At 37.7% G+C, this 27,149-nt stretch overlaps 1 protein-coding gene across 1 annotated transcript in view; it reads right to left on the reverse strand.

Annotated features, from left to right (window-relative positions):
* Positions 1-27,149, reverse strand: part of YES1 (YES proto-oncogene 1, Src family tyrosine kinase) — a 45,381-nt gene that overhangs the window by 14,257 nt on the left and 3,975 nt on the right. Inside the window, exons 2-9 of the mRNA XM_004389703.2 lie at positions 26,257-26,356; positions 23,042-23,140; positions 21,487-21,590; positions 21,244-21,393; positions 19,718-19,873; positions 19,379-19,558; positions 8,623-8,699; positions 7,092-7,245 (exon numbers count right to left, since the gene is read on the reverse strand). Coding sequence (XP_004389760.1) covers positions 7,092-7,245; positions 8,623-8,699; positions 19,379-19,558; positions 19,718-19,873; positions 21,244-21,393; positions 21,487-21,590; positions 23,042-23,140; positions 26,257-26,356 — 1,020 coding nt within the window. The remainder of the gene's footprint in view (positions 1-7,091; positions 7,246-8,622; positions 8,700-19,378; positions 19,559-19,717; positions 19,874-21,243; positions 21,394-21,486; positions 21,591-23,041; positions 23,141-26,256; positions 26,357-27,149) is intronic.

A 27,149-nucleotide genomic window follows, 5' to 3' on the forward strand; every position in this document is an offset into this window, starting at 1 on the left:
GGTGGAGGCCTTGGTAGCTGTGGACAATTAGTCCTTTGGACTAATCTTTTCCTTGTATCCTGTTCTCTTCATTCTCCCTTGCTCCCGAAGGGATGTGTCTCTATAGTTTTAACTGCTTCAAAGGAATTTAATAGCAGAACTTAAAATGGGGGAAAAAGGAACTGAGATTTTTCTCCCTACTACCTACTTACCTCCTATGCCCTTCAGTGGCATCACTGAGTGAACTTATATTTAATTAGGATCTATTACTTGCCAAAGATTTTGCATGGTTTTTCTTTCATTTTTACATTTAGTTCATAAGGTAAGTATTATCCCCAGTTCTCAGATGGGAGATGACACTCAGAGGTGTCAAGCTGGTAAGAGGCAGAGAGTGAAAATCAAGGCTGACCAAAAATGTCACCATGGCTTACCTTTGGATGTTAGATTGTGGCTGATTTGTACACTCTTATTTATACGTACTTATACTATTTGACAATGACCTTGTATGAGTTTTTCAAAAAAAATTTATTGTGCTTTAGGTGAAAGTTTACAGAGAAAACTAGTTTCTCCTTCAAAAATTTATATACAAATTGTTTTGTGACACTGGCTGCAATCCGCACAATGTGTCAACACTCTCTCCCATTCCACCCTGGGTTCCCTGTGTTCATTAGCCCAGTTTTCCTGTCCCTTCCTGCCTTCTATGCTTTCGGGCATGTGGTGCCCACTGGTCTCATATACTTGATGGAAGGAGTTCCTCACTTGTTACTGTCTGTTTTATAGGACCATCTAATCTTTAGCTGAAAGGCAGACTTCAGGAGTGTCTTCAGTTCTGAGATAGCAGGGCACCCAGGGGCCATAGTTCCTCCAGTTTCTGCCAGACTAGTAGGTCTGGTCTTATTTTTGTGAATATGAATGTTGTTCCACATTTTTTCTCCTGCTCTGTCCAGGACCCTCTACTGTGATCCCTATTAGAGTGGTCAAGTGGTGGTAGCCGGGCACCATCTAGTTCTTCTGAGCTCAGGCTGGTGGAGGCTGTGGTTCAAGTGGTCCATTAGTCCTTTGACTAATATTTTCCTTAGTGTCTTTGGTTTTCTTCATTCTCCTTTGTTCCAGATAAGATAGGACCAATAGAAGTATCTTAGATGGCTGCTCACCAGCTTTTATGACCCCAGACGCTACTCACCAAAGTAGGATGTAGAACATTTTCTTTATGAACTATGTTATGCCAATTGACCTAGAAGTCCCCCCGAGACCATGGTCCCCAGTCCTCAGCCCCAGTAACTCAGTCCATCAAAGTGTTTGGATGTATCTAGGAAGCTTCTGTGACTTTGTCTTGGTCAGGTTGTACTGACTTCCCCTATATTGTATACTGGTGTTCTCTTAACCAAAGTTAATACTTTGTCTACTATCTAGTTAGGGATTTCCCCTCCCCACCTCTGCCCTCCATTGTAACCATCAAAGGTTGTTTCTTTCTGTATTTTTTCTTGTGTTTTTATAATAGTGGTCTCATATAATATTTGTGCTTTTGTGATTGACTTATTTCACTCAGCATAATGCCCTCCAGATTCACTCATGTTGTGAGGTATTTGGTGAGTTCATCATTGGTCTTTACCACCGTGTAGTATTCCACTGTGTGTACCTACCATAATGTGTACATTCATCTGTTGGTAGGTACTTAGGTTGTTTCCATCTTTTTGCTATTGTAAACAATGCTGCAATGAACATGGATGTCCATATGTCTATTCTTGTGACAGCTCTTATTTCTCTAGGATATATTCCTAGGAGTGGGATTGCTGGGTCGTATGGTATTTCTAGTTTTTTTAAGGAAGCACCATGTCCTCTTCCCTAATGGCTATACCATTTTACATTCCCACCAGCAGTATATAAGAGTTCCAAGCTCCCCGTAGCCTCTCCAACATTTGTTATTTTCTGTTTTTTTTGATTAGTGCCAACAATGTTGGGGTGAGATGGTATCTCATTGTACTTGTGATTTTCATTTCTCAAATGGCTGATGATCGGGAGCATTTCCTCATGTGTCTATTAGCTGCCTGAATGTCTTCTTTGGTGAAGTGTCGGTTCCTATCCTTTGCCCATTTTTTAATTGGATTATGTATCTTTTTGTTGTTGAAGTGCTGAAGTATTTTATAGATTAGATCCTTGTTGGATATGTCATAGCCAAAATTTTTTTCCTGTTCTGTGAGTTCTTTTTACTCTTTTGGTGAAGTCTTTTGACAAGCTGAAGTGTTTAATTTTTAAGAGGTCCCAGTTATCTATTTTATTTTTTGGTGTTTGTGCATTGTTAGTTATGGTGTGTATTCCACCATATATTAGGGCCCCTAGCATTGTCCCTATTTTTTCTTCCATGATCTTTATAGTTTTAGGTTGTATGTTTAGGTCTTTGATCCACTTTTAGTTTTTGTGTATGGTATGAGGTATCGATCCTGTTTCATTTTTTTTACATATGGACTTCCAGTTTTGCCACTACCTTTTGTTAAAAAGACTGTCTTTTCTCCATTTAATGGACTTTGGCCCTGTGTCAACGATCAGCTGACCATAAGTGGATGGATTTACATGTGGGTTCTCGATTCTGCTCCATCGATCTATACATCTGTCATTGTACCAATACCAGGTTGTTTTGACTACTGTTGCTGTATCTTTTCAAAGAATCCACTTTTGGTCCTGTTGATTCTTTCTATTGTTTTTCTGTTCTTTATTTATTTCTACTCTAATCTTTATTATTTCTTTTCTTCTGGTGAGTGTGGGCTTCTTTCGCTGTTCTAGTCTATTTGTTCGAGTTGTAGGGCTAACACTTTGATTTTGGCCCTTTCTCGTTTTTTGATGTGTTTATTGCTATAAACTGATCTCTGAGCACTGCCGTTGCTGTGTCTCAAAGGTTTTGGTATGATGTATTTTCATTCTCATTTGATTCTAGGAATTTTTTTATTCCATCTGTGATTTCTTCTATTACCCAGTTGTTTTTAAGCAAGGTTTTCCATTTCTATGTATTTTATTTTTTTCTCCTGTGCTTTTCATGTTATTTACTTCCACTTTTATGGTGTTGTGAACAGAGAATGCTTTGTATTATCTCAACTTTTTGTATTTTGTATTTTGTTGAGGGTTGCTTTATTGCCTAAAATGTGGTCTATTCTAAAGAATGTTGCATGTACATTGGAAAAGAATGTGTACTTTACTGCTGTTGGGTGTAGTGTTCTGTATATATCTGTGAGGTCAAGTTGGTTGACTGTGGACTTTAGATCTTCTGTATCTTTGTTGAGTTTCTTTCTAGATATTCTGTCCTTTAGCAAGAGTGGTGTGTCGAAGTCTCCTACTATTATTGTGGAACTGTCTCTCTTTTCAGTGCTGTTTGAGTTTGTTTTACGTATTTTGGAGCCCTGTCATTGGATGTGTAGGTATTTATTAAGGTTATGTCTTCTTGGTAGATTGTCCCTTTAATCATTATATAATGTCTTCCCTTGTCTTTTATGGTGGATTTTGCCTAAAGTCTATTTTATCTGAGATCAGTATTGCCACTCCTGCTATTTTTTTCATTACTGTTTGCTTGATATATATTTTTCTATCCTTTGATTTTAATTATTTGTCTTTGTGACTAAGGTGTGTCTCTTACAGAGAGCATGTTGATGGGTTCTGTTTTTTTTATCCATTCTGCCACTCTCTCTTAACGGGTGCATTTACACCATTTACATTCAGTATGATTATTGATACGTAGTTTACTGCTGTCATATTGTTGTGCTTTTTTTTTTTTTTTGGTGATGCTGGCATTTTCTTTGTTCCTCTTATTTTCTTGTGCTGAGTTCCTTTTGTTTGTAGATTTTCTTTCCTTTTTATAAATTTTGTGTTCACTGAGTCTTTATATTTTTATTTTGGTGAAGTAGGTTTGTTAACATTCTTTGCGGTTACCTCGAAATTTACCCTTATCTTCCTAAGTTTGAACCAGTCTTTTATTACTTGATATCATCTTGACTTCCTCTCCATTTGAAAGTTCTATACCTACACTGTTTATTCTCCCTTTTATTGTTTTGACATTGTCGTCACTTACAGACTGATGTCTTTGTTTCCCTGTTTTAAATCTTTTAGCATTGTTTTATTATTGATGTTATTTATTATCTTTACATAGGTTGATATCTGACTGATGCTGTCCTGTGTACCAGACTCAGGTTGCTGTCTGATTTTGTTGGTTCTCTAACTGAAGGACTCCCTTTAATATTTCTTGTAAGTTTGGTTTGGTTTTTACAAATTCCTTTAATTTCTGTTTATCTGGAAATGTCCTAATTTCACCATTGTATTTGAGAGAGAGTTTTGCAGGATACATTATTCTTGGTTGGCAGTTTTCTTCTTTCAAGATTTTACATATGTCACTCCATTGCCTTTTTGCCTGCACAGTTTCTGCCGAGTAATCAGAGCTTAGTCTTACTGTTTCCCCTCTGTATATGACTTTTCGTTTTTCTTGAGCTACCCTCAGGATTCTTTCTTTGTCTTTGGTTTTGGCAAGTGTGATTATATGACTTGGTGACTTTTCTTTTGGGGTCTATCCTACATTGGATTTGTTAAGCTTCTTGGATGGTCAGTTTTTCATCTTTTATGATATTGGGAAGTTTTCTGCCAGCAAATCTTCAACAATCCTGTGTTTTTCATTTTTTCCCTGTTCTGGAACTCCAATCACATACGAATTTTTGCTTGATTGTGTCCCACATAATTCTTAGATTTTCTTCATTCTTCTGATTTTTTCCTCAAACAAAGTGGTGTGAATGGATTTGTCTCTAACTTAGGTGATTCTGCCTTTCATCGTTTCAAATTTGTTCCTAAAACCTTCTATTGAGTTTTTCATTTCTGAAATTTCGTTATTTAATCCTTTGGATTTCTAGTTGCTGTTTTTGTATGATTTCTAATTGTTTATTTATTTTGACATTTTGTTCTTTCCTGAATTCTTCCATCGCTGTGTCTGTGTTTTCCTTGATTTTGGCTCTTCTTGTTGATTCTGTCAATGTTTGCCAGCATTCTATTTCTTCCTTGATCTCTTTCCTAATCTCTTGGAGAGCCCTGAATATTAGACTTTTGAATTCCATATCAGGTAGTTCCAATGCCTTTTCTTCTACTACAAGGTTATCTTGATTCTTTATTTTGGTCACTTACTGGAGCCACCCTGTCTTGCTTTTTTATATGTTTTGATATTGTCTGCTGTCTACAAGACATTAAGGTATTTTTTTTTCCTGTATTTATTGATTGTATATTTGTTTGTTTTGACCTTCTTTTTGTTGTTTTGGTATGCCAGGGTGGGCAGGCTGGACATGCTCTGCTGCATGCTCATCTGTAGGCACAGCTCTCACCACCTTGTCTGAGCGGGCAGGGCAGCAGCAGGCAGCATGAGCCTGCTTTGCTGTACGCTGGTTTGGCAAGTTGGATGAGGGCAGACTGGGTGGGTGCTGTCCACCTGCTGATGTTGGTCAGTGGTATGGGAACACTGACAGCCCCTCGTCAGATGGGTGGGGGTGCTGGATGGGGAGTTATATGGTACCATTATGCAGCTGGTTGAATGACAAGGGGCAAGCCCAATACGGGCCCAGTGTGGCAGCGGGTTGGAGAGCTGGAGGTGCTCTAGCCATGTTGGTGCGTTGGGGGTCAGCGGGAAGAGGGGGAGGTGGCATATAGAGTAGAAGGGTGAAGTGTTGCAAAGCATGTCTCTCTGGTTACTGGGTTGTTCTGTCTCCTGCTGGGGGCTCTAGAAGTTGCCTTCCTGTACTCCTAGTCCAGGATCGCTGCTGGCTGAGTTTCAAGATGGCCACAGAGGGGCAGGGCTGGTGGAAGGGGAGGAGTACAGTGCTGGCTTACTCAGCTGCAGTGCAGCTGTGCAGGGCTGACAGGAAAGGCGAGGCACTGGGCCTGGTCACTCAGCTGCAGCACAGTGGGGTGGGGCTGGTGGGGATGGAGGGGTGTGGGGCCAGGTCACTCAGCTGTGGTGCAGCGGAACAGGGCCAGTGTGTAGCGGGGGTCATGGGGCAGGATGCTCAGCTGCAGTGCGCTGGATGGGCCCAGCAGGCAGGGAGGGGCATGGTGCCTGGTCGTTCTACTGTGACACAGCTGAATGGAGCTGGAGGGAAGGGAGGGGCGTGGGACCTTGCTGTTCAGCTATAGTGCAGTGGGGCATGGCCAGGGGCAAGGGAGAGGCAGACGGGGGTGAGGGGGTGGGGGACAATAGGGGGCGTTTGTACTCTGGTCAGTGGTAGTGAGGGGGCTGCTGGGATAGGGCGGTTTGTGCCACTACTCACCAAAAGGGTAGGGGTTGGATGAGCATGCTCCTCTGGTCACTGGGTGAGAGTGTCTGGGCACTTCCTTGAGCTGCAGCCAGCAAACAGGACCTTACTTCACTCTAGGTGTGTGTGTGTACGGTTTATCTCCTACTGGGAGTTCTGTGAAGATGCCTTTCTGTGCTCCTCATGTGAGATTGCTGGCTTTGTCTCAAGATGGCTGCAGTGTATCATGCTAGCTGGCAGGTATCCTTCGCTCCGTATCTCTACTCACTTGCTGTTTTCGATCACTTTCTTCTTCTTAGTGGCTTCTGAGGTAATACTTCATTCCATCATTTAACGTTCAGGGTTCTAGGATTGACTTCTGTGACTGTTCTACTTGATTTTTTCAGTGGTTGTTGCAGAAGCATGGCTTGGTGAGTCTGATTAGTCCGCCATCTTGGGTCTGCCCCCTGTAAACCATTTCTTAATACATTAGGTTCAAATGTACCTTTGCTAGTCCTTAGTGTAGTAAAATCTGAGTGGTTCACAAAATTTGTTATGAGTGGAATTTAAAAATGCTTATTTATTGGCATGCCAAATGAAATGTAAGGAGGAGTGTACTACTTGCTATACCTATAACGCAAGGAACACCCAGAAAGTTCTTTCTTGGGGGAAATAACTTTCAGAAAAGGCCATGGTATTATTTATTGTATATAATTTTATAAATAAAATCAATGTTTTTATGACTATTCTGTGGGGATCTAGAACTATTCTTATTCTATAAAACCCTATATGTGGCCAAAGAGTGCTAAATAAGAAAATCCATAGAACATTAGTTTACAAGCAGTTATTTAAAAGTGATTTTACCTTGTCTTGCAGTATATTCATTGTCTTCAATTAACCTTGCTAAACCAAAATCTGCTATTTTGCACACAAGATTTTCTCCTACAAGAATATTAGCAGCCCGAAGGTCTCGGTGAATATAGTTCATTCTTTCAATATATGCCATACCATCTGCAATCTTGGAAAAAGAAAAAAAAGTACCAAGAAAAACAAGGAAAAGACAATTTTAGTTAATGTTAAGTCAGGTTACCGAAAAATCCTGTATCTTGAAAGGAGATGATGGTAAAAGGGCATAGTCTCTAACAGATAATGGAAGAAACAGTAAACATTGTAATAAAAAAAAAAAAAAAAAACAGAGAAAAGGGTAAATTCAGATTTCAAACACTGAAAGGCCAAGATTTTCAACCATTCAGCACATCCAGTCACCGTGAGCAGCATAATGAACTAGTGTCTTCTTTTGTCAGTAGTTAAGAGGTAAGCCACGGGGTTATTTAGGGCCTCTGGACATAGGCCAACAACGTCCATATCGGGCACTGATCTAAGGTGTCCTGGTGATAAACACCTTAACCACAGAATAGGGGTCAGCAAACTATAGCTTGATAGGCAAATCTGGCCTGCAGCTTGTTTTTGTATGGGCTGGAACTAAAAGTGATTTTTACATTTTTAAAGAACGAAGGAAGACGATGAGAGCTGGAAGAAAAATAATGAAGGAAGAAGAAAGAAGAATGGAGGATGAAATAAGGAAAAGAAGAATTAACAATTAATAATAATATACAACAGAACTGTTTGTGACCACAAAGCCTGAAGTATTTATCTGGCCCTTTACAAAACCAGTGTGCAACCTCTACCACAGAGTGTCTAACAGTCTTGAACTCAGGAGCATGAACCAGGCCTAGCATATGCTAAAGTCTCATAAGCATAGTTTCTCAGTATAAAGTTTCTCTAAACTGGCAGATTCTGTGGATTTTGGACGCCTACTGACAGGCAAGCATCCTAGAACCAACATGTCAACCAAAGCCAATAAAAATCCTCTCAAATACCTATCATAGAATAGAAACTTTTAATAGTTTTCACTTTCTATTTAAAAACAAAAATTCAGAAAAGTAAAAATACCCCACTCATCAATTTTTAATTATATATTGTCATCTTAATTCTTGTTTTAGACTATATATTAAATTAAAAAATTCAGCATACACTTTAGATTTCCAATATTTTCTTTTCAATAACAATCACTCATTTTCTTAAAATTTATCTGTTGAAATATAAATACATTTACATTTTAGATATATACGTTTTCTGAAAGGCCATATAATATAGGGAAGCACTGAACTGGGAGTTATATGTCTGGTTCTAATATTACTTCTGCTACTAACAAGTTATGTGACTTTTAGATACCTCTGCTTTTCAGATACTGTTATCTAACAGAGGGAAATCAAATGTTCCATTTTTAAAATTCTATGATTTTGCTATATAAACTATAATATTCTGCTAAGATTATTCCACATTTTTAATGTAAACTTTTAATTCAAATTGATTGATGTACATATAGAAGTACCTGAGCAGCCATATCAACCAGCTGTGGGAGCTTCAAATACTTTCCATCTCCCTCCTTAAGGAAATCTAATAAGCTCCCTGTAAGAGAGAGCAAGATATTCATGGAAAACAAGCAAATCTTAAATTAGGATTAAAACAAATTATCTCCCACCCCCAAATAAATCACCAAACCATAACACAAAACATTTTAACTTTCACTCTTTAATAATTTTTGCAGGTTGGAATGTCTGAATAATCATCTTTCAAGATCTTAAAAGAGGTCCCTAACAATTTTTCAAACATCTCCTGATAATATATAAAAAAAGGAAAAATGTGGTAACTTCATCAGATTAGAGGCATTCTTTCTTTGCTCTGATCAAGATCAGTAGTCCCAATTTTGATCCAAAAAGTAGTATTAGATACTTATATATTTTAAAGTCAATCTGAATCAAGAGTTCAGATAATGGGAATATTTTGGGGTAGAAAAAACTAAATCTAGATGGTTAAATGAGTTGCCGTGAAAGTGCTGGCCCGACCAACTTCTCTCAAGTTCAGACACCATGGAACAGCCAAGCATTAAAAATAACAAAGAAACAGTAGAAAAGTCTGGTTGCTTCTCTTCTAATAGTGGTTAAAAACTTACCATTTACCTGAATTTAATCAAGAGAAAACATCAGACAAAAATAAAGGCACATTTTATAAAATTACTGCACTGTTCCCTTAAAAAGTAAGAATGTTACAAAAGACAAAAAAAAAAAAAAAAAAAAAAAAAACCACAACTGAGGAACTCCTCCAGATTAAAGGAGACTAAAGAAAGATGACACCTAAACACAATTCATGACCATGGATTGGAAACAAGATCAGAGAAAACACCGTGATAATTAAGAACATCATTGGCACAATAGGTGAAATCTGAATATGGACTGTGTATTAGGTAACAGAATTATATTCATGTTACATTTTCTGAATTTGATCATTGTACTGTGGTTAATAAAGACAATGCCCTCGCCTTTATGAAAGATACAATGAAGTATTTAGGGGTAAAAGGAGCATGATGTCTGCAATGCAGTCTCAAGTAGTTCAGGGAAAAACCATCATATCTTATATACTGACAGATATAAAGAATTGGTAAATCTGGATGAAAGGTAAACAGGAGTTCTTTGTATTATTTTTGTAACTTTTCTATAAGGTTAAAATTATTTCAAAATAAAAGTAAAAAAAAAACCACTTTTCTTTCCATGTTGACAGAATAATGCTCTATTCTGCTCATTTATAGAGATTCCTAGTCAGAGAATATCTGTATTTCTTCTAGTCTGTCTACCTACCCCAGGGAAACATGTTATTGCATTTGTCCACTTACTTGCCTATTCATTTACTGAGGTCTGCCATGTGTGAGGCATTGTAAAAGGTGCAGAAGATACAAAGTAACTAAGACAAGGTCCCTGTCCTTGAAAAGACTGTATAGTAGGTATTCTAGAAGAGTTACAGTGGTGACACAATCAATGTGGTTAACTCTATGAAGAAGTCAGAAAAGGCTTCATAGAGGAGATGCACCTTAAAGGAAGAATGGGGGTAGACAGGGAATTCCAGGAAGACAGAGCAACAAGTACAAAGGCAGTAACGCATGTAAATTCCAGGAGCTGAAGGCAGTCCCACTAACACAGGAACACAGGGTACATAGATGGGAACTGATGAGAATGAGGCTGGAGAGGAAGGAAAGAGAACACAGACAACAGTGCGTAAATGGACTTTATCCTCTATGTTCTGTTAGGTGCCACTGAGTTGGTTCCAACTCATAGCAACCCTATATACAACAGAACGAACACTGCCTGGTCCTGCACCATCCTCACAATTGTTGCTATGCTTGAGCCCATTGTTGTAGCACTGTGGCAATCCATCTCGCTGTAGGTCTTCCTCTTTTTTGATGACCCTCTAGTTTACCAAGCATGATGTCCTTCTCCAGGGACTGATCCCTTCTGATAACATGCCCAAAGTAAGTGAGACAAATCCTCGCCATCCTCACTTTTAAGAAGCATTCTGGCTGTACTTCTTCCAACACAGATTTGTTTGCTCTTCTGGCAGTCCATGGTATATTTAATATTCTTTGCCAACACCATAATTCAAAGGCATCAGTTCTTCTGCAGTCTTCCTTATTCATTATCCAGTTTTTGCATGCATATGAGGTGACTGAAAATACCATAGCTTAGGTCAGGTGCACCTTAGTCCTCAAACTGATATCTCTGCTTTTTAACACTTTAAAGAGGTCTTTTGCAGCAGGTTTGCCCAATGAAATATGTTGTTGGATTTCTTGACTGCTGCTTCCATGGGCGTTGATTGTGGATCCAAGTAAAATGAAATCCTTGACAACTTCAATCTTTTCTCCATTTCTCATGATGTTGCTTATTGGTCCAGCTGCGAGGATTTTTGTTTTATGTTGAGGTGTGATCCATACAGAAGGCTGTAGTCTTTGATCTTCATCAGTAAGTGCTTCAAGTCCTCCTCACTTTCAGCAAGCAAGGTTGTGTTATCTGCGTATTGCAGGTTGTTAATGAGTCCTCCTCCAATCCTGATGTCACGTTCTTCTTCTTATAGTCCAACTTCTCAAATTATTTGTTTAGCATACAGACTAGGTAAGTAAGGGTACAACCCTGACACACACCTTTTCTGATTTTAAACCATGCAGTATCCCCTTGTTCTGTTCGAACGATTGTCTCTTGACCTATGTACAGGTTACTCAAGAGCACAATTAAAGTGTTCTGGAATTCTCATTCTTCACAATGTTATCCATAATCTGTTATGATCCACACAGTCGAAAGCATTTGCATAGTCAATAAAATGCAGGAAAACATCTTTCTGGTATTCTCTGCTTTCAGAAGCAATATGATCTGATTTATGTTGAGAAAGCAATCAATCTAACAGTAATTTGAGGAGTGAAATTGGGGTAGTATGTCAAAACTACACAAAAGGAATACTAAGTTAAAGTTCCTGCAGTAGTCTTCCTACTGTGGTCAAGTTGATTCTGACCCATGACAACCCCATGTGTTACAGAGTAGAACCACTCCACAGAATTTTCTTGGCTGTAATCTTTATGGAAACAGATTGGCAGGCCTTTCTTCCATGGCACTGCGGGGTGGGTTCGAATTGCCAATCTTTAGGTAACTAGTGAAGTACAAATCGTGTGCACCACCCAGGGACCTCTAGAAGAGACTATTACGCCTAAAATATAGCAATGACAGTGGGGATGGAGAGAGAGATTAAAAATCCAGGGAGATTTAATAAATGGAATCAATAGAACTCAATGGATTATTACATAAGAGGTAGTGATATGAAGGAGTCGCTGATGATGACTCCTAATTTCTGTCTTGAGAGTTCAGGTGGAGAGTATATGATTAACAAGAAAGGGATATAGAGGATGGTGGGCTGGGGGAGGTGGTGGCTATCAGAAGATGAAGAATCCAGTTTTGTTGACTCTGAAGTATCTGTGGGACATCCAGGTGAAAAAGTCTAGAAGGTATTAAGATTTGAATATATGGGTCAGAAGAGAGGGTAAGATTGAAGACATCACCAAATAGGCTGAAAAGCAAAGCTATAGAAGTGAATGAGGTCACCCAGGCTGAGTATGCAGATTAAGAAGAGATGAGGCCCAGGAAGGAATCCTGAGGAAACAGATGCATTCAAGGGGTGGGTAGAAAGAATCAACAAAGGTAACAGAGTATGAAGATCCAGAAAGCAGGAAAAGTGAAGAGAGGGGTATCCTTGAAACTGAGGATGTAAAAAGTTTAAAGAAGAAATGAAAATTACCCATCTAATTTAGCAGTTAGGGAGCTCTGGTGGTACAGTGGTTAAGTGCTTGGCTGCTAACCAAAAGGTCAACAGTTCAAAACCACCAGCTGCTCTGTAGTACAAAGATGTGGCAGTCTGTTTCCTAAGATTTACAGCCTTGGAAACCCTATAGGACATCATACTATGTACTGTAGGGTCACTATGTGTCAGAATTTGACTCAATGGCACTGGGTTTGGTTTTTTAGTAGTTTAGCAATTAGTTGACAATGGACGATCTTCGCCAAAATGGTTTCACTGGAATCCTGTGTTAAAGAGCAAACAGAACAAACAACTCCTAGAAAACAATAAGAAAAAGACTAGCAACCTAAAAGAAAAAATAATAGACTAATAGACATTTAGAGGCAATTCACAAGAAAACCTGAACAGCCAATAAATATGAGAAGATGCTCAACAAATAATTAGGAAAAAACAAAGTAAATGAAATATGAGATGACACCATCAGACTGGCAAAACTTAAAAGATCTAATCATATCAAGTGTTACATGGAAGTGGAAAAATAGGAATTCTCAAATATGCTAGTGGAAGGGCTAATCAGTAACGCCCATGTTGGAGAACACTATGGCAATACCTTTAGAACAAAACTGAAGATGTGAGTAGCCAGGAACCTACTATCCCACTTTTAAGTATATTCCTACTGGTTTTCAAACTTTAGGAGGCAACACGATCACCTGGGGGAGTTTCTGAAATTCTTCCCCAAACAGTTTCTTACATCCATTTATCAATGAATGTTTTTTGGACCCTATCTTCCTATTCATAGATTAGTAAGTAATACAACAGCCTCTAACCTGAACTGGATTCCTCTTTTATTCCTCCTTAATTTTTTTTAGTTCATAGATCCTGTCGAGAATCTGATGAAAACTATAGACTCTCTTTCCAGAAAAACATACATAAACACGTAAAAATTTACACGTAACTTTAGAGGAAGTCCATGGACCCTCTGAAGCACATCCATGTGCCTGGTAGAAGGTAGGTACTCAAAATAAGTAACAGTGAAATCAATTCAAAGCTGTCCTCAAGCTGGTCTCACACACCTCTCTTGCCTCACTGCCAGCTACTTACCTTTTGTATTTTCCACTCTTTCCAAACTGGTTTACTTACTCTGTTTCAAGCAGGTTTTATATATGCTTTCTGTCATGTATGCTTTTGTTTACCCTCTTCTCATATACTCCTAGCTCTGGGGAAATACCCTTTCTCTTCCTTTACCCAACCATACCCTTTATAACCATAAAGTCCAGTTCAAGACGTGCCTTTCCCACCAATTTTTCTCAATTCATTCCATCATATGTGATTTCTTCCTCAGTTTCTATTATACCTACTGAATGTATCAAACACCCGGTAATTAATTACACTTTGGTCTGTAGCTTTGTGTGTGTGTGTGTGGGGGGGGGGAATAGCTATAGTGAACTGTTATTTACTTTTATACTGAAAATTAACTCTTCAGAAGAGGTCTTTTCTCTCCAAATTCAATGTAAGTTATTTAGGTGGCGTTATTTCTTTGATACCTTATACCTAGCAGGACGCCTTGTATCTTAAAAGCATTCAATATATTGGCTGATAATAACTTCTAGAAAAGTCTGATTATAAAGATTTAAGAGGATATGATGATCACAATGGATTGGGATATTGATGGAAGGTTCTAACACTTGAATTAAACAGAATCTGAACAAAGTATAGTTGGTAGGCTGGTCAAGAAACAGGGAAACCAAATTCCAGACGAAGGAAATAACAGGAACAAGATCATGGAAACAAACAGCAATAAGAAGACCCATCTGGCCAGAAAAGTGGGCTTATACTGGGGTACATGAAGCAATGAGTTTGAATGAATTATAGAGGGCCAACTGCTAAGTACTTGAATACCAAGATGGGGAATCAAGAGTTTTAAAACTAGAAGGGACTTTTATGATCTTGTATTCTTAATCTCCCACCAGGAAATAACCCCAACCCGGTGATCTGACAACACAGAATTCTCTCATGTTCCCTCATCAAATAACCTTGAAATCATAAAGCTAAAGGAATGATTAGCCTTATCCACATTATTTCTTTTGCAACAAATATCTTGATTTCAAGTTACTCCTTGTCCCTTTTCTCCCTTCCTCCTCTAGTTCATCCAATGTACTCTTTGAAATGGCGTATTTATCAGTTAAAATTCCTCCCAGAGGTGTCATGTGCTTTGGGGCTCTAGGTATGTTTTGGCTATCAACTAATAGCCCATATCAGTTCTTAATTTTTGGTTTCAATCCATTTTGGGGGAGAAAATAATTTCCTATAGCCAATGTGTACCTTGTAGTTACCCCTGTTACCACTAGATGGAAGTACATCACTGACCAAGCTGGACTACTGGGAAAGGTGACGTAAATCAGTAGCTTGAGCTACAGAGTAAGTTACTTAGAGAGTATAAAGATAAAATTCAAGATAGAATACTGAACTACCATATGACCCAGCAATCTCAATCCTAGGTATACACCCAGAAGGCAAAGCAGGAACGCGAACAGAAACCTGTACACCAATGTTCACTGCAGCACTTTTCACAATAGTGAAAAGGTGGAAACAACCGACATATCCATCAAAAGATGAATGCATAAGCAAAATGTGGTCTATACATTCAATGGAATATCACTCATTCATAAAGAGAAATGAAGTCCTAATGCACACCACAACATGGATGAACTTTGAAAACATCATGCTAAATGAAGCAAGTCAGTTGCAAAAAGACAGATATTGTATGATCTCACTTATATGAAACAAGCAAATATATAGAAATCAAAGATTATTATCAGTGGGGTTGGGGGGAGGAAAAGGGGAGTTTTTGTTTGGGGAGCATTGAACATGAAGCATATCATCAATGTCAATGAAATATTCATGTAGAACTTGCTGAATGAAGGAATGCTTTGTTGTGTTTATTTTCACCACATACACACAAAAAAACAAAAACTAAAAAAAATTCAAGACGGGTGAAAAGCATTCCTATCAGCATATTTGTTAATTTTAGAAATACAAGCAACTAACAAGAGATTGAGTGTTCATAGTAAGAGAGATATACTGTGTGCATATCTTCATTTGAAACCACTGGACACTGAGCTTCACTGGCTTCCTCCCTGAGTAAATTATTTTGGTGGTGGTTCAGAGGGCAATCAGAAGGTAAATTCCTCAAAGGTAAGAAGAATGCCTTACCTTTCTATCCCAACATCCAGTACAGGACACGGTGCATAATGACCACTCATCCAATGTTTTGCTATATGAAAGCATTTGGATTAAGGATGAATAATTGCTTTTAACTATGCCTACAAATATTCAGATACAAATTCAACACAGAGCCAATTAACCAAAGAATTAGTGCGTCCAAGCTATTCAACATTAACCACATGGTGAATTAAGAATTGGTATATAGAACAACTAGAAAAAGAACCAAGGAAGAATATCAGGAAATGTGACAGCCAAGGACTTACTGGCTCCGCTTCTAAAGCATTATTAGCATAGGGAAAAAGAGGGAAGAGCATCAACCTTCCTTTTTATTTTATCCTGGCCCTAATCAACCCTATTACTGAAGATCCATTGTAGGGTCTGGGGTTTGTGGGAATGGAGACATTTCAATTGACTGTAGTGGAAAAGAGAATTTTCCAGAGTCCTGAATATAGGAATTACGTATATATTAAAATGAGATCAAATTAATTGCCTGATTGCTTTAGTACTAAAGTTACAATTATCTGATTGTATTATTTTAATTCAATTTGTACAAATACTATTTTTCTTTTTCACTTTCTACCTATTCCATTTCTTTTAGTCAAACCTACATTCCAAATAAATTCTGCCCACCTGATTGTTCTTTTAAACTTTCTATTATTCTCTGAATAACTGGAACTAATCACTATTAAACAAAGTGTCAGATTTTCCTCTTTTCAAATGTTTACATAAAAATCTTAAGAACTGGAATCAGACAAGGATGCCCTTATTCAACATTGTGCTGGAGGTCCTAGCCAGAGCAATAAGACAAAAAAAGAGATAAAGCGCATCCAAATTGGTAAGGAAGAAGTAGAAGTATCCCTATTTGCAGATGATATGATCTTATACACAGAAAACCCTGAAGAATCCACAAGAAAACTACTGGAACTAACAGACGATTTCAGCAATTTCAGCTGAATTTCAACAATTTCAGTTATCAGGATACAAGATAAACATACAAAAATCAGTGGATTCCTCTACAGCAACAAAGACAAATTCGAAAAGGAAATCATCAAATCAACACCATTTACAGTAGCCCCCAAGAAGATAAAATACTTAGGAATAAATCTAACCAGAGATGTAAAGGACCTACACAAAGAAAACTACAAGACATTACTGCAAGAAAACAAAAGAAACCTACTTAAGTGGAAAAACATACCTTGCTCATGGATAGGAAGACTCAACAGCATGAAAATGTCAATTCTATCCAAAGTGATCTACAGATACAATGCAATCCCGATCCAAATTCCACCAGCATTTTTTAACGAGGTGGAGAAACAAATCACCAACTTCATATGGAAAGGGAAGAGGCCCCTAATAAGTAAAGCATTACTCAAGAAGAAGAACAAGGTGGGAGGCCTCACACTACCTGATTTTAGAACCTATTATACCACCACTGTAGTCAAAACAGCCTAGTACTGGTACAGCAACATATACATAGACCAATGGAACAGAATTGAGAATCCAGACATAAATTCATCCACCTATGAGCAGCTGATATTTGACAAAGCCCAAAGTCCGTTAATTGGGGAAAAGACAGTCTCTTTAACAAATGGTGCTGGCATAACTGGATATCCATCTGGAAAAAACTGAAACAAGGCCCATACCTCACACCATGTACAAAAACTAACTCAAAATGGATCAAAGACCTAAATATAAAATCTAAAACAATGAAGGTCCTGGAAGAAAAAATAGGGACAATGCTAGGAGACCTAATACATGGCATAAACAGAATACAAACCATAACTAACAATGCACAAACACCAGAAGAGAAAACTACATAACTGGGAGCTCCTAAAAATCAAATACTTACGCTCATCAAAAGACTTTATTTATCAAGAGTAAAAAGAGAACTTACAGACTGGGAAAAATTTTTGGTTACTACATATCCAGTAAGGGTCTAATCTCTGAAATCTATAAGATACTGCAACACCTCAACAACAAAAAGACAAATAACCCAAATGAAAAATGGCCAAAGGATTTGAAAAGACACTTCACCAAAGAAGACATTCAAGTGGCTAACAGACACATGAGGAGATGCTCACAATCATTAACCACTAGAGAAATGCAAATCAAAATGACATTGAGATACCATCTCACCTCAACAAGGCTGGTACTAATCCAAAAAACACAAAATAATAAATGCTGGAGAGGTTGTGGAGAGACTGGAACACTTATGCACTACTGGTGGGAATGTAAAATGGTACAATCACTTTGGAAATCGATTTGGCACTTCCTTAAAAAGCTAGAAATAGCTTGGAATATATCCTAGAGAAATAAGAGCCATCACATGAATAGATACATGCACACCCATGTTCACTGCAGCACTGTTCACAATAGCAAAAAGATGGAAACAACCTAGGTGCCCATTAATAGACGAATGGATAAACAAATTATGGTATATTCACACAATGGAATACTACGCAATGATAAAGAACAATGATGAATCTGTGAAACATCTCATGACATGGATGAATCTAGAAGGCACGATGCTGAGTGAAATTAGTCACAAAAGGACAAATATTGTATAAGACCGCTACTACAGAACTCAGGAAAAGGTTGAAACACAGGAGAAAACATTCTTTGACGGTTACGAGGGTGGGAAGGGAGGAAGAGGGGTATTCACTAGCTAGATAGTAGACAAGAATTATTTTAGGTGAAGGGAAGGACAACACACAATACAGGGGAAGTCAGCACAACTGGATCAAAGCAAAAGCTAAGACGTTTCCTGAGCACAACCAAACACTCTGAGGGACAGAGCAGCAGGGGCTGGGATCTGGGGACCATGGTTTTGGGGGACATCTAGGTCAACTGGCATAACAAAGTTTATTTAGAAAATGTTCTGCATCCCACTTTGGTGAGTGGCGTCTGGGGTCTTAAAAGCTTACGAGCAGCCATCTGAGATGCATCAATTGGTCCCAACCCACCTGGAGCAAAGGAGAATGAAGAATATCAAAGACACAAGGAAAATATTAGCACAAGAGACAAAAGGGCAACATAAACCACAGACTCCATCAGCCTGAGACCAGAAGAACTAGATGGTGCCCAGCTACCACCAATGACTTCCCTGACAGGGAACACAACAGAAAGTTCCTGAAGGAGCAAGAGAAAACTGTGGAGCAGAACTCAAATTCACGTAAAAAGACCAGACTTAATGGTCTGACTGAGGCTGGAGGAACCCTCGAAGCCATGGCCCCCAGATGCTCTGTTAATTAATCCAGAACTAAAACCATTCCCGAAGCCCACTCTTCAGACAAAGATTAGACTGGACTATAAAACATAAAATAACACTCGTGAAGAGTGTGCTTCTCAGCTGAAGCAGATACATGAGACCAAATGGACAGCGCCTGTCCAGAGGCAGGATGAGAAGGCAGGAAGGGACAGGAGCTGGTTGGATGGACATGGGAAACCCAGAGTGGAAAGGGGGAGTGTGCTGTCCCATTATAAGGACTGCAACTAGTGTCACATAACAATATGTGTATAAATTTTTATATGAGAAATTAACTTGAGCTGTAAACTTTCACCTAAAGCACAATTAAAAAAAAAGAAAAAATTGTATGTAAAAGAAAAAATTGTATGTAAAAAAAAAAATCTTAAAGTAGAAATCATACAATAAAAATCTATACGCACAGACACAGAAATGAAGACTTGTTTAAAAAAATGTATCAACATTAATACCCTAAGAGTAACAAATCTGTTCAGGAATATACACATACCTTTTGACATAAATTCAGTGACAATGTAAATTGGCTCTTCGGAAACAACAGCATATAGTGGCACAAGCTTATCATGTCTTAATTTTTTCATGATCTGAGCCTCCTGAAGAAAAGCTTCTGGCATCATTGTACCTGGTTTTAGTGTTTTGATTGCTACTTTTGTGGTTCCATTCCATGTCCCTAAAGAAACAACAAATTTTATTACTTAATCTTCATTTTAGGGGATTTCTGACCAAACTTCAATGAACACCTGTTACCTTATTTAAACATATTTTATCAAAAATTGTGGCATATTACTCTACGGCTGAATAACAAAAAATGAAGTTTCAGGCTTCTTACCCATCCATACTTCACCAAAACATCCTTGTCCTAATTTAACCTCTAGTCGCAAAGATTCTCGAGGGATTTCCCAAGCATCTTTAGCTAGACCTTGAGTCTGGGGTTTCACAGTTGGACACACAGTTGTTAACTTATGGCATAAACCATCAGCATGTTCTAGATAAATGAATAAACCACATTTTCAAATTACTTACAAAAATTAAGGAACATATCAATGTTTTAAAAAGTTTAAATTGTAGCAAATAAAAACAAAAAACATAATGTACTATCAGTTTTACTTTAAAGGCACAGACACAGAAAGGATGTTGTATATAAGAAGCAAAACATACGAAGTGTAGGTAAGAAGTAAAATTTGTTAAATGCATTTTTAAAGTTACTATTTACTGAATACTTATGTTCCAGTTATTGTGCCAATTCAGCACTTTACAAATATCCCAGGCACATGAGGCTTAGAAAACTTAAGCAACTTTCCTGAGGTCGCACACAGCTAGTATGTGATGGAGCTGATTCTCAGACCCAGGTCTGTCTACCTCTAAAGTTATGCTTTTGACCACTGTGCTTTATTTCTTCCCAAAGAGAATGCTACCATCATTGTGATTTCTAATAACCGCTGATGTTTAAGAGGTATACCAAAAATCAAGAAAAACATCCTTCATTAATTCTTACATAGAGACACAAAGGTAGGGAACCCTGGATTCATAATGGCTTGACCTGCGAATCCTTCTTTTACTTTCTTATTGTAAATAAGACACCTTCCCTTCCATTCTCAGTAAGGAAACACAAAAATTCACATTCTAACAAGTTCTATTATAGTTGATGCCACTGCTTTGTAACACTTTTGATCAATGTCAAGACTGGGGAGACTTGATAGACTCAGTTTGCAGTTAGCTGTCACTGAAGAAGAAATTACCAGGGAAACTTTCCCTCCCCTCGTATTTCATGTATATCAAATTGGCAATGAAAATTTTTGAGACAGAAGACTACCTATCAAACTTCTTTGAAAGACTGAAGAATGTCCATAGTTGCCACAGGTTTATTAGGAAAAATGCATCTTTAGACCAAATTTCATTGGATTTATACTTTAGGAATTCTTATATGCTCTAGTCCATCCAGGGAAGGAAACCCAAAAGGACCTCTGACATAGCTTTTTATGTTAAATGTTTAATTTTACATACTTAAGATGTGTACATAAATAAAATATTTGCCTTTATTAATTTATTTTCACAGTCTTAGTATTTATATGTTCTGAAATGGAACTCCAAAACACTACGCCAGTAAGATATGAAGACTCAAATGATGATAGTCTGATTTTAACACATCATCCAAGAACTCAATTCAGGTAATAAGTCAAGTATTACTTGTTCCTTATTTTCCTTATGTTCCTTACTAGAACACTAAAGACATTTCTTGAGTGTACAGTGTGTGTAAGTACCGTGCTGAACATTAACAGATGTGAAGACATGGATTCTGTCCTCATAAAAACAGAACAGAAGAAAGTAATTTTTATCTTTGAAGTATTCACCTACCTGTGTAGTGTTTCACCAATTTCTGCAGAGTATCAAATTGTGCTCTGGTTGTGATATAGTATCCACCATTGTCAAGTTTTCTAATTTTGTAGTGTTTCACATTGTCACCCCTTACCTCATCCCAATCACGAATAGAGAGGGAATAAGCACCTATGAGGAAAAAATGACTACTTTTACTATATCTTTCTCAAAATACTGCCCAAGAAAATTGTTATATTTATATTAACGTAACAATAGTCATACCTTTAGTAGTCTCACTTTCTCTTACTAAGAAAATACCTCGTTGGTTCCCAGGATTCAGAAGTAATCTTTCAGCATCTTTTCTACCCATTTTGCCAAAATACCATCTGGAAAAAACGAAGTATTTTCAGTTGGAAAGGTGTTAAGGGTCAAAAAAACCATACAGAAGTAGCAGCGAATAGAGCTGGGTAGGGAGGATAACGAAGAATTGATTCAGAACGCTAAGTAAAATTGTTAGCTGTTATGGGACACAGATAAAAATACAATAAAACACGATTAAAGATTTTTATTAGATAAGAATATTAAAAAAATGAAAGCGAGGATATACCCTGTCATAGTATTTCCATGTAGTGACTACTCAACATGTTTCTGAACTCCACCTGTCAGCCACAGGAACAGTCAGTGGAGAAGGCAAGACAGCAATGACAGATCTTTTCTGTCATGACAAACGGGAACAGAAAGAGTGTAACCGGAAGAATAGAAGTGGTTCACTGGCAACAATGTGATCATCTGCATTCAGTAAGATGCCAGTATTAAAAAAAAAAACAACCAAAACCAAACCCGCTGCCATTGAATTACTTCTGACTCATGATGACCCCATGTGTACCATACCCAAATTATTAGGAATTCTAAATTAGTTTGGGTTTGATTTAATAAAGTTTTATGAATAAAAATGACAGTCTCTGCTTTTAAGAAGCCCACAGAATAGTGAAGACAAAAGAACAAAACAGAAAGTAGTGCTACGGTAGAAGAGAGCATTTTGGAGGCAAATCACATCATTAATAAAAGCAAACAAATATTGATAGAGCACCTACTATGTACAGAGCACTATTTTAAGTGCTGTGATATGAAAATGAAGTGGTACTTATGGATCCTGGATGAACCTGGTTTGACCTGAAAGTAGAATTTGTCACTGAAGGTGAACTTTTAACTTTTTTTTTTTTTAATAAATTCAAACTTACAGAAAAGATGTAAGAATAGTACATAGAACTCCCATATATGCTTCACCTAGGTCCCCTAATTGTTAACATTTTACTTTGTCATATTCTCTCTCTCTCACTTTCTCTCTATATGTATGTATATATATGCACGTGTGTGTGTGTGTGTGTGTGTGTATCTTTTCTCAACCAATTAAGTTGCAAGTATGTTGAATCGGTGTGTACCTCCTAAAAGACAAGGCCACTCTCCTACATAACCATAGTACAACCACCTAAGTCAACACTGATATAATACTAGTAACTTTAGGTAAAATTTGAAGTGAGAAAATCTGCAGTATGTAATAAGGGTTAGCATAATTTAAAAAAAAAAAAAGGAATAATGAAGGATAAAGACCAGGCACAATGTGTACTATTATTAATGCAGATTCATTATGATTCTACTCTAAGTGGATACTATGCATTCATTATTAATTCTCAAGTAACATCTCCTATTAATATAATACATTAACTGTATTAAGATTAGTATGTAATTGTATGTGTGTAAAGTGTGGCTAAGTACAATGTGCATTAAAACATTTTAAAAATCAAAACAATTAATAAAATATGAAGTAATGTCATACTCTTCTGCCTGAATGGAATCTGCAGGCGCTACATAATTGCTAGGGATATAACCATTCTTTCCTGTAGCAATTGATCTTGCTTCCCACCAGTCTCCTTCCCTGCAACACAAAAAACAACAATTACCACAAGATAAGCTGCTATTTCCCAAGTTACAGTATATTGTAGTGTTGTTTTACATCTGAAGTAGACAAGAGGTATTGCTTCCTTTTTTTATTTATACATTAATTTAATCAAGAATTAGACTCAAAGAATATTCAAAAATAGGTTACATGAATTAAGAGAATAAGACCAAGCAAAGCATTAATTGCATACTTCTCCAAACAACAAAATCACACTTTAACTTTAGTTGTAAGCTCTCTTTTTTATATAACTCTTTCAACCTAAAATAATACACTATACCAAATAAAGCAATTTGGGAGGTAAATCTTTCCAATTACTCAGTTTTTGACTGAATGCTTCCTTTTTTAACAGTTTTACTGATACAACTTGTATGCCATAAAATTTGCCCAGTTAAGGTGTACAATTCAGTGGTTTTTAGTATATTCATAGTGTTGTGTAACCATCCCCATAATCAATTTTAGAACATTTTCATCATCCCAAAAAGAAACTCAGACCCATTAGCGGTCACTTCCCACTCCTCCCCTCCCCCAGCCCTGGCAACCACTAATCTACTTTCTATCTCTGCGGATTTGTCTATCTGGACATTTCATATAAATGAAATCATACAAGATCTGGTCTTTTGTGACTGGCTTCTTTCAATTAGTGTAATTTTTTCAAGGTTCATCTATGTTGTAGCACGTATTGGTACTTCATTCTTTTGTACTGACAAATGCTTTTCTTTTTAACAGTACATAAAATTGTAATGTTTTTTTTAAGCCATTTTAGGAAAAAAACCAGGGTGCCCTAGCGCTCCTATAGTCAAAATATTAACAATGGGTAACAATGCTAAAAAACTGAATTCCTGGAATAATGTATATTTACAAAAACGTTGTCCAAACAAGACTAATTAAATGACAAGCCAGGACATGAGAACTATATGTGATTAATATGTAAGTCCTAACTTTTCAAAATTAATGTGAAAGGAGCAAATATTATCAGTCTCTAATGAGGAAGAGATATTTAGAATCAACTACTAAAGATTAAATGCATGCTTTGCTTTACCAGTGATAAGCATTGAAAACATACTGTCTAAATTGAAATTTCAGCAGCTGGTGGATTCGAACTGCTGACCTTCTGGTTAGCAGCTGAGCGCTTAAACCACTGTGCCACCAGGGCTCTTCTTACAAATACTTGAGGTGAACTTGCTCCCTAGAAAATGGAATGAAAAATTCTTTGGTAATTCAAATATTTATAAACTCATACCCTAGTTTGTAGTCTCCTAGTATGTATTAGGAGCCCTGATGGTGCAGTAGTTAAGAGCTCGGCTGCTAACCAAAAGGTCAGCAGTTCGAATCCACCAGCTGCTCCTTGGAAACCTTATGGTGCAGTTCTACTCTGTCCTATAGGGTCGCTACGAGTCAGAATCGACTCGAAGGCAAAGGGTAGTATATATTAAGCACTTTCAGATACACAAATTGAAAACTTTCCATTTGATCCTGCTAATCAATTAAGGAGCCCTAGGGGCACAATGGTTAAGCACGTGGCTACTGACTGGCTATTTGAACCCACCAGCTGCTCCAAGGGAAAAAAGTCCTGGCAATCTGCTTCTGTAAAGAGTACAGCCTGAGATACCCTATGGGGGCAGTTCTACTCTGTCATATAGGGTCACTATGAGTTGCAATTGATTTGATGGCACACAAAAACCCGTTATTGATTCATTCAAACGCTTCTTACAATACCTATTAAGTGACAGACTTTAGATAGCGTGTGCTGGAAACAGATAAAAAGACAGTCCTTGCCCTCAAGAACTATCTGAAAGCAGGGTTTTTCAACCTCGGCACTACGGACACTTTGGGCTGGATAATTCTTTGCTGTAGGGTGCTGTTCCATATAAGATGTTTAGCTTCATCCCTGGCCTCTGTCCACTAAATGGCAGCCTCCTGGTCTGTGACAACCAAAAATGTCTCCAGCCATTGCCAAATGCCCCTGGGTGATATAGCCTCTAGTTGAGAATTACTGGTCTAAAAGAATGACAAGTGAAAAATTATAACTCAAAATTGTGATAAGAGCTATGGCTGAGGTTTGCACGGGGTCCTGCTCTATGAACATGAAAGACAGACATCCATCAAGCAAGGGGTGGGGGATGGGCCCCAGAGGAGCGGAAGAATGATAGGAAAGGCTTCCTTGAGAAAGGATATATGAACTACTTTTTGAAAGATGAATAAGGTTAGCCAGATAAAGGAAAAAATGGAGTGAGAGATAAGAAGTCACATTCCAGGAAAAAGAACTGGTAAGTGTGAAGGTATGGAGATGATGAGAAACCCCAGTGCAAGCAATTCAGTGTGGCTGGGTAGTGGAGTGAGAAAGGAAAAAAGGCAGACAGTAAATTCTCAGTGAATGACGGCTATTGTCGCTGTTGTTTCTGTTTTATCTTGAAGACAACTGGTAGCTACTGAAGAAATTTAAAGCAGAGAGGCATGATCATATTTTACGTTCTGGAACAGTAACTGGTAGCAGATGGGAACAAGGATGGAAGAAAACATGACTGGAAACAAGCGACAACAGATACATTATTTCAGAAGTTATAAAGTCATTTCTTATGCCTATCAACGAAATTATGGAATCTATTCTCCATAACAAACAACAAATTTTCTATGGTGGGATCCTCAATGACAGAAAGTCCAAGGGTCACATAAGGAAAAAGCAACTTAATGTGGTCAGTTTTAGAGTACAGGAGTGTCTTACTCAGCCTTTTTCCCTTTTTTTTTTTTTTTTTTAACAGAAACAGATAAGATCTTCAATCATCTGTACTTAGATAAAAAGGAACATAAAATTATCTTTATAAAGATTTTTTAAAAAAGTAATGTACTTACTTGCATATAACCCCTCAATAACCTTGATTCTTAAATCTCTACTGTTTGTGGCAGAACCACAGCAGTACAACTTGTGAAAATAATAACTTCTGGCTGCAGCAGTAGTATTATGCCACACATCTGAAGAAACCAAATGCATCGTCTGACCCAGTGAGCAAGAACAATCAACCAGCTCCACGGTTTCAGTGTAAAGACCAGGTTTTGTCAGTATTTCTCCCTCACAGAATACCCAGAACACTTACGTATTGTTAATTATTTGAAATCTTTCACCCTTCTTAAATGAAAGGTCTTCTGTAGTTCTAGCTTCATAATCATACAAGGCCACAAATATAGTAACACCACCTATTGGAGGAAAAGAAACAGCCAAGGTAAATTGGTAACAGACAAGGCAACAAAGAAGAAACAGAACACTATTGTCAGGAAAAAAACCCAAAACTTAAGGATAGTCTTCCTCCTAGTCTCCAGAATCTATTTTGTAGAAGCTGGGGCTTTGGGCAGCTGAAGTTTTCAAGTTTATAGGGTGTTCTTTTGACACATTCCATGAAACTACTTGTGCTCCACAAATTCCAAAATTCTGTAGATCCACAGAAACAAATTTAATTTTGATTCAGAGTAGCAACATCTCTGGCTTGAAAAGACAGTCGAATTTCAAATCTATTCTTTGACAGAAAAAGCACTGAAGGAGTACTATAAACAATTGGCACTGACCTTCCCAATTTCTTATAAACAATGAATGGGTGAACATTGTGTTCATAAGACTAATCATTAACAGCAATAATTGAGTTTTTCAAGATGATTTATTACATGTTTAACACAATAAAAATGCCATGTTTTTCACAGCTACCAAGGCCTCCACCAGACTTGAGTCCAGTACAGCTAGATGGTGCCCAGCTACCACTACTAACTGCTCTGACCAGCATCACAACAGAGGGTTCTGGACAGAGCTGGAGAAGGATGCAGAAAAAAATTCTAACTCACACAAAAAAAACCAAATTTACTGGTCTAAAGGAGACTAGAGAAACCCCGAGAATATGGCCCCCAGACACCCTTTTAGCTCAGTGGTGAAGTCACTTCCGAGGTTCACCATTCAGCCGGGGAGTGGACAGCCCCATAAAACCAAATGGGACTAATGAGG

Source organism: Trichechus manatus, unplaced genomic scaffold (assembly GCF_000243295.1).
Source record: "Trichechus manatus latirostris isolate Lorelei unplaced genomic scaffold, TriManLat1.0 scaffold00256, whole genome shotgun sequence".
Taxonomy (NCBI): Eukaryota; Metazoa; Chordata; class Mammalia; order Sirenia; family Trichechidae; genus Trichechus; species Trichechus manatus.